The 11,006-nt window shown below is 50.5% G+C and overlaps 1 protein-coding gene across 1 annotated transcript; it reads left to right on the forward strand.

Annotated features, from left to right (window-relative positions):
- The first annotated feature begins 594 nt into the window (after window positions 1-594).
- LOC103056532 (olfactory receptor 52D1-like) lies at window positions 595-6,671 on the forward strand. Its single transcript, XM_007444311.1, has 2 exons — window positions 595-1,534; window positions 6,562-6,671. Exons 1-2 carry the CDS (start codon window positions 595-597, stop codon window positions 6,669-6,671), a joined length of 1,050 nt encoding a protein of 349 aa, XP_007444373.1.
- Window positions 6,672-11,006: the final 4,335 nt, after the last annotated feature.

Below are 11,006 nucleotides of genomic sequence, written 5' to 3' on the forward strand. Positions count from 1 at the left end.
AATCTTCTTCCTTGTAGTTTTAACCCGCTGGTTCTGGTTCTGCCCCCTGGGGCCATGTAAAATAAGTCCTAAAGTAGCATTTGCCTCTTAAGCATCTGCACTGCAGCTGGCAATATTTGTGGTGGATAAGGACACCCAGATCCCTTTCAGATATACGCCTGGCAAGGCAGGGCTCCCTCACTGTAGATCTTTCCCCCTTCATTTCCACCCCCCACCCCCCGATGCGAGACTGTACATTTCCCCCCAGTGTTGTGTTCTTCTGTTTGTCCTGAGCGTCAGAGCATCAGGGCAGAGGTGGGGAGGGCACTGATGAGGGGCCAGCCTTACCTCTCTGAAAGGGTGGTGAGGATACAGGAAAGCCAACAAGGGGAGTGGTTTCTTGAAGGAAAGTCAGGGCTAACCAATGTGTTAAATGTTAGATTAAATCTGATCCTGACAATACTGTTGTATCTCCTGAGGCAACTCCTGGCTTGTATTTTTGCTCAAAAATGTCCTTCACCCTGAATCTTCCTCCATTCTTATTTGCAGCTCCTCGTAATCCTGGTTATCATCCCACTGGTTCCTCCTAGGAGGGCCGGAGCTGCCAGGCCAGGCATGGAGCCCCCTCCCTCCAACTTTTCCATTTTCAACCCCACGGCTCCCTCCTCCTTCCTCCTCCTGGGCATCCCCGGGTTGGAAACCCTGCATGCCTGGCTGGCACTGCCCTTTGGCTCCTTGTATTTGGTGGCCCTGCTGGGCAACTGCACCATTCTCCTGCTCATCAAGATGGACGCGAGGCTCCACCAGCCCATGTACCTCTTCCTCTGCATGCTGTCCCTCACGGACCTGGTGCTCTCCACCTCAGCGCTGCCCAAGATGCTGGCCATCTTCTGGCTTGATGCCAGGAGCATTGGCTTTAGCAGCTGCCTGGTCCAGATGTTTGTCATTCATTCTTTCACCGCCATGGAATCCGGCTTCTTCCTAGCTATGGCGTATGATCGCTATGTGGCCATTTGCAAGCCCCTGAGGCACACTGCCATCCTCACAGGCACCCGCATTGCCTCAATAGGCAGTGCAGTCCTGGCCAGGGGGCTGGTGTTCTTCTCTCCACATCCTTTCCTGGTGGGGAGGCTGCCATTCTGCGGGCCCAAAGTCATTGCCCACAGCTACTGCGAGTTCATGGCTGTGGTCAAACTGGCTTGTGCAGACACCGCAGTCACAAAGGCCTACAGCCTGACGGTGGCGTCTCTGATCGGAGCCTTTGATGTTCTCTTTATCGGGCTGTCCTACGGCCTAATCCTGCGCACAGTCTGCCAGCTGCCATCTAAAGAGGCTGGCCTTAAGGCCTTGGGTACCTGTGGATCCCACATCTGTGTCATCCTGGTTTTCTACAGCACGGCTGTTTTCACCTTCCTCACCCATCGCTTCAGCCATGGGAGCATCCCACCTCACGTGCACATCCTTGTGGCCAATGTTTACCTGCTGATACCACCGACCCTGAACCCCATTATCTATGGGGTGAGGACTAAGCAGATTCGTGAGCGAGTGCTGCGGGGGCTCCATTGGAAGGGAGACCCTTCGGCCTGCTGTGGGCTCTCCCCATCACACCCCAAATGACCATCCTTGAATTCTTACTAAGGGAATATTTTGTCTGCTAACAGTTCTATGGAGGGTTTACAAAAAGGACTCGTAAGCTTGGAAGATGAGAGGTGCTTGGAACAAAGGTGTTGATCCAAATGTCTCATGGAGCCATCCTAAGTCATGACTAACCAAACGTCCATGACTTTGTCCTTTCTCATTTAAAGAGCTTTCCTCCAGTGGCTGCCTTGTGCTCATCCTTGGAGTGCATTCACAAAGCTCTTTGTGGGCCTGTAACAGGATGGCTTTGATAGCCAGAAATGCAAATGACCTGCAAGCTCTTGTAACAAAAGTTAAGGAGCACAGTGAAAAAATGAGACTAAAATTAAATATAAAAAAGACCAAATTAATGACAACAGGTAGACCAATCAACCTTAGAATTGACAATGAAGACACTGAAGTGGTGGAGAGCTTCTGCCTTTTAGGATCAACCATCAACTCTAAAGGAACAAGCAGGCAAGAAATATGCTGCAGACCAGTGCTTGGTAGAGCAGCCATGAAGGCCTTGGAAAAGATTCCCAGATGTCTTGATATCTTTATACCTACAAAGATCAGAATAGTGCAAGCAATAGTTGGACTTTGAAGAAGCAGGATAGAAAGAGTATTGACACTTTTGAATTTTGTTGCTGGAGGAGGCTCCTGAGAATACCATGGATGGCCCAGAACAAACGGTTCTTCGAACAAATCAACCCAGAGTTCTCACTTGAGGCATAAATGACCAGGCTCAAATTATCCTACTTCGAAGACCTAGCTCTCTGGAGAAAGCTGTAATACTGGGAAAGGGTGAAGACAGGAGAACTGAACCACCAGCAGCAAGGTGGATAGAGTCAGTTACAGCAGTGATGGGTGCACCATTAGAAGACCTGAAGGACCAGGTTAGGGACAGAACGTCACAGAGAAAACCTGTCTAAGCGCTCGCTAAAAGTCAATACCAAATTGATGGCATGCAATCGAAATCAATGGGACTTCATCAGCTCTTTATGGAATGCTTTGCCCTTGCTGTCGTTTTCAGCTCTTCCTCATGAGAAAGCACGGGTCAGCTACCATCTTCCTGCATCGGTGTCTAGTGTCAGCTTCTTGTTTGTACTAACTTTCTGCTTCAGCATGTGGTATCAGCTTCCTTGCACAGACAATGGGTCAAAGAGGGGGTCCTATATTCCAACAAAATACACCTGCAGAACAAAATTGCATCTAACAAAGTAGAAATCAATGCTTCTTACATTGCTTCCTTCATTTTATATTCAGAGATGCCATCACCAAATTTCAAAAATGGTATGTGAAGAAGTTGCTTCTTTTCTGAATGATGACGAATGGATGATCAGACCAGGGGTGATCCATCTGGCACTACTTGCTGGTGCCAAAGCCAGATATGGATAGAGACATCTCTCCAATGTCTCTGCCCAGCTCCACCTTCTCTTTTTTTCCACTGCTGACCCTCCTCAAAAATAGGTGAAAGAGGATGCTAATTGCATAAGGTTGATCTCTTCACCCAGGTTCTTGGTCCCTTTGATGGGTTTGGAAGTCTTCTTTGATTGAGTGGCTTATGTCTTGTGGCCTTGTATGAATGTTTTGATCATACTGTTTTACTGATGCTTTGTTTTGTATTTTTGTTTTAAATCACCATTGTATGTTTTAACTGGTTGAGTGGTACAAGCATTTTATAGACAAAGTGTAATGGTGTGTGGGAATGACCTTGGGAGATGGAGGGAAGAGATGCTGCCTAGGGAACGATCTGATAAGAGAGGGCATAGCCCACAGCTGCATAATGGGAAGAGAAAGAAACTCAGAAAGGAACCTCCCTAACTTATCAGGCTGTAAAAGAGATGGCAGGAGATTTGTACTTTCAGACTTGCGAGATTCTGTTAATGTAGCCTTACAATAAAGTAGAATTAGCTCATCTGGTCATGGTTCCTGCCTGATCTACCTGGGAAGGCTGACATAAAGAAATGATAGTGCCAGGATCATGTAGTGCTCAGCCCTGAAAAAAGTGAAGCGTATTGTAGCTACTAGAACAGACTCTAACCCCCACTCAAGTCCACCTTGCAAAGGTCCCCATCAGGCCTGGAAAATCTATTTGCTTTCAGATACATTTGGGTTTGGAGAGTTGCAGTCCCCCCAATCACTGGAGGAACCGGGTCTTCTGGGTTTCAGCTGGTCTTTTTTCTCTCTGCTTCACCATTTAAAATAAATAAAGCGCTGGCTCTGTGAATATAAACACTGTCCTGTATCTCTGTGTTTCTGCCCTCTGCCTGAACAGGCTACTGACTGATTTGACTGAGATCCAGCAGGGTTTTTGTTTTCTGAAATGTGGGACCAGGAGGTGGCTGTTGTTTCTTTTACCTGGAATATTGTTATTATTTGACCCTAGCAACATCAACTAGCGACTTCTGTATTCATCCATAACCCCCATCTTGAGACAGAATCATGCAGACTGTACTTTTTGGCCAAGATGACAGAATCAATGTCTTGTGGGGTGATCTGGGAATGGTTTGAGCCTGTCCATCTGAAGGAGTGGGAGAGAGTTCTCTGCAAGTCTAGTTAGGGTTAGGGTTAGGATTAGTCAGAGCTAGTGGTGGGAAGGTTGATGTTTCCCTTAAACATCTCACATTAAGCCACTGAGGGAAAATAATCTACAACATACAGTGTAAGGACTGTCACAGCCCCTATGTAGGACAGACAGGCAGAAGGCTGGCAGAGCGCATCCATGAACACCAACTAGCAGTCAGAAGACACGATGAAAACTCCTTAATCTCACAACACACGGACAGACTTAACCATAGTTTCAGCTGGGAAACTGTGAGCATCCTAGACCAAGCTAAATCCAAAAATGCGAGGGAATTCTTGGAAGCTTGGCATTCAGACAAATCAGCCATCAATAGACACATAGAGATAGATGATATGCCACACCCTTCAAAAGCTAAGAAGGAAACAAAAAGACCAGAACACATCCTCTCCAGCAGCCAACACCCAGATAAACAAAGATTAACACCAGCAAACAATCAGGCAGAAAACAATATCTTAATCAAGGAATTATCAAGGAGAAAACCTCACCCCCACTAACACTGGCAGGGCAAGCTACTATATATAAACAGGGGGCAAACCCCATCATCACAAGCACTGAAGATGTTACCTAGTCAGGTAATGAAATGTCTGCAAGGAAACAACGAAGCTCAGAGAGCACCAAGGACTCCACAGTTCAACCCTGAGCTACAGATATTCTCTTCTGTTGGAGGGAAGATAATCCATCAGCACGGGGTAAGGCAATATTAATGCTGTATGCTGATGATCTCCAATTACACTTTCCACCCAGGTGGAGCAGGAGATATGGTTGTGGTTTGGCCCTAGTGCCTAGAGTCTGGATGGGGACAAACAGGCTTAGATAGCACCAGCATGATCCAGAAACTCACTGATTCTGAAACAAGTATCTTTAGCTCAAGACAGGACGTCATCCCCCCAACGGAGCTGGAGTGCAATCTGTTGGTCCTTATCGCTGTTGCTAGAATAGCAGGTGGAAGCTGGGGCCAAGTGGGCTTTTGCACAGTCACGTCCTGCCTACCAGTTGCAACCATTTCTGGAATGGGAGACTTTGTTGATGGCCATTCATGCCCTTGCCTCCTCACCCCCAGGCATTTAGACCATTTAGAAGCTTCTTTTGGTTCAGCATGCAACAGCTGGGGCAGTCATGGGCACAGGGGAACTGCGGCAGAATCTGGCTACCGGTTAGCTTCCAGGTGCAGTTCACAGTGCTAGCCCTGGCTCTGAGATTGCCTGCTCTAGTTGGAACTGGCTCATCTGGTGTGGCTGGGGAAAGAAGGGTCCCACTATTGAAGGGACGTCACCTTTCATCTGGGATGAAAGCCTTATTACAGGCCGACCTGGCATTTAGCAGCAGCAACTGAAAGCCAGGGCCTCTGAGGATCTGTTGACCAGTGCCCATCACTGCTGGGATGTTTCGACCCATCCCAAGCCCCCTAAGATCCCCATACCCCCTGACCCATATCCTCCAGTTCCCAAGGAAAGGGGTCCCCATCTCATCACACTTCCAACCACCACACCAAGAGAGGGTGAGTGGGAACCTTGGGCACTTAAGCCTTTACTCTCGGCGCCATGGGGAATCTCCACTCCCACTCCCACTCAACAACTCACCATCCACACAGCACCCCACCAAGCCACCCTCACTGGCTAGCCAGGGAGCTCATCTCCCACCACAGACAGACAATCCCTCCCCACACACCCCCCCCGGCTCTCACACAGAGGGAGGGCAGCTGGCCCTCATGCAGGAGCAAACAGCCCAACATGTTCAATGCCTCCTCCACAACTATAAACCACCTGGTCAGGGAAATCCACAGGCAGTGTCAAAGATGACTACAAATATGGTTGCCACACAGCTCTTTGCTGCTGAAAGGTGGAGAGAAAGGCAAGATGGCTGCTTGACTTCTATGGGAGCATCCATATCGGCTTCAAGTCATGAGCCCTTGACTGCTGCTAGCCCACCAGGGACCGGCTGCCAAGGGTCCCAAAACAGCCACCTCCCCACAGGGATTGCCGCCGTCCTCCAAGATAGAAAGTCCAAACGGGCAGGCCAAGGCGCTGCGCCACGTCACTCCATCGCCCCTCCTTGAGGTTGCACGCCAAAGTGTCAGGCCACCACTGCCATCATCAGCATGGCAATTTATTTACTTGTTTCATTTATATAGCGCCCGTCTCACTGCGTGTGTCGCCGTTGCCAAACCAAGAAGCACCGTCAGGCCTCTGGTCGTTGCTGCCCTGCCAGACGTTTCTGTCGCCACCTGAACCTCCAGAGCTGCGGCCAAACACCGTGCCCCCTCTGCTGCCTCCAAACGAACTCCTGGTAGCGCCGCTGAAATAAAGTGGCTGAGCGCCGGCAGTCAAGAACTGGCACGCCACCCGACGCGGGCAGGGCAGCCCTGATGCGGCTTCTGCTCTTGATGACAGTCCGTGGAAGGGAAGGCCAGACGCAGCCCGCCCCAAGCAGCACCGGTCCCAACAGCTTGGCTCGGGACAGCCCGGTTTCCTCCACCGACTTAGCCTGAAGAAAACCAGGAACGGTCCAACAACGTCAGCATCTCAGCGCATCACATCTCAGCTCACCCACGTCCCCTCTAACCATCTCCAATGAACAAAAACAAGCTCAGAAGGGAGCCCACACTACAACCCATCTGCTGTCACCGCCATCTCAACTCCCAATCGTACCATGATAACATGGAATACTTCTTCGCATAGTGTGTTTCTAAGTTGTGAATGTACTACCTCAAAACGACACAAAAGACACCCAGAGCACCACTGGAGGAAGACAAAATGAGTCTGACCAAGCATGGGGACGCGGTGGCGCAGTGGCTTAATGATGCTGGAGTTGCCGGCCAGAAATGGTCGATGCTTCAGCGGTTCGAGCCCAGCTCCGCGTGGCGGGGTGAGCTCCCGTCGTTCGTCCCTCACTCCTGCCCACTTAGCAGTTCGAAAGCAGACCATCCGCGAGTAGATAAATGGGTATTCCCATTTCAGTGGGAGGAAATGCTGGCGGCACTTTGCGCGGGGAACAGGAACCGGTTGCTGGACCCACCTAGACGCGATTGGCGGAGGAAGAAAGCCCGGATGATCCGACTTCCCTGCGACCGCTGCTGGCCAAGGTTAGTAATTGCTGTAATGTAGTAATGTAATTGTTAATATAAATAATGTTGTATGCCGCCCAGAGTCACTTGTACGAGATGGGCGGCTATATAAATATGATATAATAATAATAATAATAATAATAATAATAATAATAATAATATACTTTGTTGAAGACTACCTTGTAGCACTAAAAGCAGAAAGCATGTTGATTTTTCTGCTGTTATCATGTCCAGAGACACCCAGCTGGTGGGCCTACTTAGGGTAACTTGGTCCTTTTTTTAATATAGTCTTTTAAAAAAGATTTTACATATATAATAAGAAGTATATTCAAAGAAAAATACATAGTAAATGTGAAAGAGAAAACAAAACAAAACAGAGACAAAAAAAAATAAAAGAACAGAAAACATGAAAAGAAATGTAAAGAAATGGCTTCCGATCTTCCTCTCGGCAATTATACATACAGTTCCAATCAAACCTCTCTCTCTAAGATGAATCATAATGCCCTTAGGGCATCCAGGTCCTATGGAGATGACAGGATGGTCTCGCTCAGTTATCTGGGGGGAGCTGGGGCCTGTTAGCCCCGAGGAAGAGCCCGGGGTCTCTGGGGGTGGGAGTTCTGCCTGCTGTCTTTGAGATCCGTGGCCTCCCAGGAGGAACTGTGGCTGGATCTACGCAGGGGTGAATGCTTCTCTGAGGGAGGAACAGTCCCGCCCGCCCGGAAGAAGTGATGCTGAAGAAGCCATTGCTGGATCCAGCTAAACTGGGCAATTTTTGCCAGGCCTCCAACTTCCCCTTTGGGGGGAAAGTGGCGGAGAGGCTGGTAGGCTTGCACATCCAAAGGTCCCTGGAGGAAGCAGATCGTCTCGACTCTTTGCAGACAGGTTGGAGTGCCAAGATGGCATTGGCTGTGCTTCTGGCTGACCCCTGGCAGGCATGGGATGATGGAACAGTGCATCCAGCCTGGCTCTGCTGGGTCTCTCGGTGGCTTTCAGTGCCATTGAACGTGGTCTCCTTCTGGACTGGCTCATAAGATTGGGAGCGGGTGGCACCATTCTGCGATGGCTCTCTTCCTCCAAGGCCAGTGCCAGTCAGGGTTGGTAGGGGCTCCAGTTGGTGTTGGGAGTCCTAGGCCCCTGCAATGTGGGGTACCCCAGGATTCAGATCTTTCCCCTCTCCTGTTGGACATCTACATGAAACTGCTGGGGGACGCCATCTCTCAGCACAGGGTTAGTACCATCGGTAGGTACACTGATGACATTCAGCTGTACCTTCTGCCCCAGGCTGCCCGAGTGATGCCAGGGTGTGGGTTCTTTCCCAGTGTGTGGAGGCTGTGGGGGTCTGAATGGGGGAGAAGAGGCTCTGACTCAAGCCTAGCCAGACCAAGCGGGGTTGGGATTTATGGTCCCCTGGTCTGGGTGGGGCTGCAGTCCCCCAGAGAGAAATGGGTCCCGACATAGATGGTTTAATGGGATCATAGCCTTTAGGGGCCTCGGCTTTGTTACAATGTCCTTGTTTGTATGTTTGGTATTGTGAGCCACGGGATTGAGGTGGGCAGCTCTGTACGTTTTATCAGTCAGTCAATCAATCATCAACCAGTCTCCCGGCCCCTGCCGTCCCTCCCCCACATCGATGTGGCTTCCTTTGGCTGATGGTCCATTCGTTAAGGATGCTTCTGCCTCACTTTCCGCATCCCAACCCACATCCACACCGTCGCCCAGTTAACCTGCTCTCACCAGGCCCACCAGGGTAAGAATTCACAAGCAGTAATGGGCAAGCTAGGGCATTCCTAACCCACACGATACCTGAAGCTCTCTGCTGTGGAAAGAGGCGATCTGTGGGGGCAGAAAGTTCATTGCTTCTCTTGGCAACTGCCTACAAGAAGCTGTAATCCCAGAGGCTGAGTAGCTCCTTGCGGGGGGCCGGGATTTGCTGCAGGGCTTGGGCCACGGAGTCTAAAATTCCCTTCCCTCTTTAATTCTGCAGGTGCCCGGAGCAGCTGCCAGTTAATGAATGTCCAGGGAGCCAAGCCACCTTCTTCTGTCTCTGGAGAGAGAGAAGGGTCTCCACTGCTGCAGGGAGCTCCTGGCTCTGCTTAAAGGAGCAACTTGGCTCTGGAAGCCTGCAGAGAAGTGGATCTCACAAGCGGCAGCAGAGGAGGATCTGCCTGCCAGGTGAGATGTGGAAGGAGGAAGGCGTGTGGAAGGGGAGGACCTGAAGGCAGCGCCGGGCAGCTGTTCTGCGAGCTTAGGACTGGCGATCCCTGAGTCTCGCACCAGAGCCAAGGTGGCCCGACAGCAGACTCCCTTGGGAGCCCGTCTTGTGGGTCTGGGCGCTCTTTGGCTTGGAAAGCGCTCCTCCGGGTTCCTCTCCCATCGTTCCGCAGTGCTGTGTGCAGGAAAGAAGCTGCATCCCAGCTACCTTTGCCTGGAACTGAAGGCAGGTTGGCCCCGTCTCAAAGCTCGGTGAGTCAGGGCAGGTCGACATGCCAAGGCAGGTTCCACCTGCTTCGCACGGGCTAGATTTCAGTTGACCTAGTTAAGCAGATTGTGTGACCGCAGGTATAAAATTTAATCCTATGCCTGGAGTCCTGGAGTTGGAAGGGTTCTTAGAGATATTTAGTCCAACAGTGAAGGTTCCCCTACAGCATGTCTGACAAATAAATCTCCCACCTCCATTTCAAGATATCCAGTGGGGGAGGACTGGATTTTACACTTCTGTGAACACCCTCCCCCTCCCCACCAAATAATGTTTGCCTTTTTAGTACCTACGTCACCCTGTTGGTTCACTGTCAGCTTCTGATCTACTAGAACGTCCAGATGCCTTTCATGTGTACTACTCATGAGCCACGTCTATCAAAAGTTAATTCCATCGAGTCTTAGGAAAATAGTATAGGGTTGCTCTCTACAGGTAGTATCTATGAAGAACAGAACAGATCCCATTAACCCACTGGGATCTATTTTGCTCATCAGGCAAAATAGCTTGGGACACAGATATGAAAAGAGCAGTCTACCAGGTTGGTCTTTTCCAACCTGATTCCTTTAGGTGTATTTGGACTACAAGTGCCATAATCAACAGCCAGCAAGGCCACAGGTTGATTGGTGTTGACGTGCAAGGAGCCCGATGGGAGCAGGTTGGGGCGGCTGAGCTTGCAGGTGGCGCAAACAAGGCCAATCGTCTCTCATGTGCAGGTGCGACCATTTTAGGCTTCTGACTGAGAAGTCTGATTCTGGGTCCCCAGCCAGGGTGGGATAACAATACCATGGCAAATAAAAAAGGCAGAAGATCCACCTCAGCTTGGGAATTCACCGTCTTCCAAGAGGAGGAAAGAAACAGTAGAGCAGGAAGGGTTGCGCCTGCGTCTCCTAAAGTTCACACCCCGACGATGTGTCTTTCAGCAGCAGAATATGGGAGCAGAAGGACGGCTGCCGTGCAGAGTGGCAGGTAAGCCTTTGGTGGCTCTGGCATCAGGGAGCAGGCTGGCTGCAGCCACCGCCCTCTGGAGCCCTGGGAAGCCCCTGGAATTTCTTTCTCTCAGGCAAAGCTGGATTAGCAGGAGACCAGCTGCAGTGCGCAATGGCCCCGGGTGCTCAGGGGCCACCAGTGGATTTTCTGAAGGGGAGGTCTCTGGGGACCCCTGTGCCATGAGGCCCCTGGCAGCAGGAGGGCCTCATCCTGAAGGCAAGCCGGGCGTCTGCTCAGGGCAGCTTTGACAGAAGGGGCTGCTCAGTTTCGAGGGTTGTCTCTCTTACAGGACACGC

This window comes from Python bivittatus, unplaced genomic scaffold (assembly GCF_059951505.1).
Source record: "Python bivittatus isolate LINGU-HERP-01145 unplaced genomic scaffold, Pbiv_v1 ctg000340_np1212, whole genome shotgun sequence".
Classification (NCBI taxonomy): Eukaryota; Metazoa; Chordata; class Lepidosauria; order Squamata; family Pythonidae; genus Python; species Python bivittatus.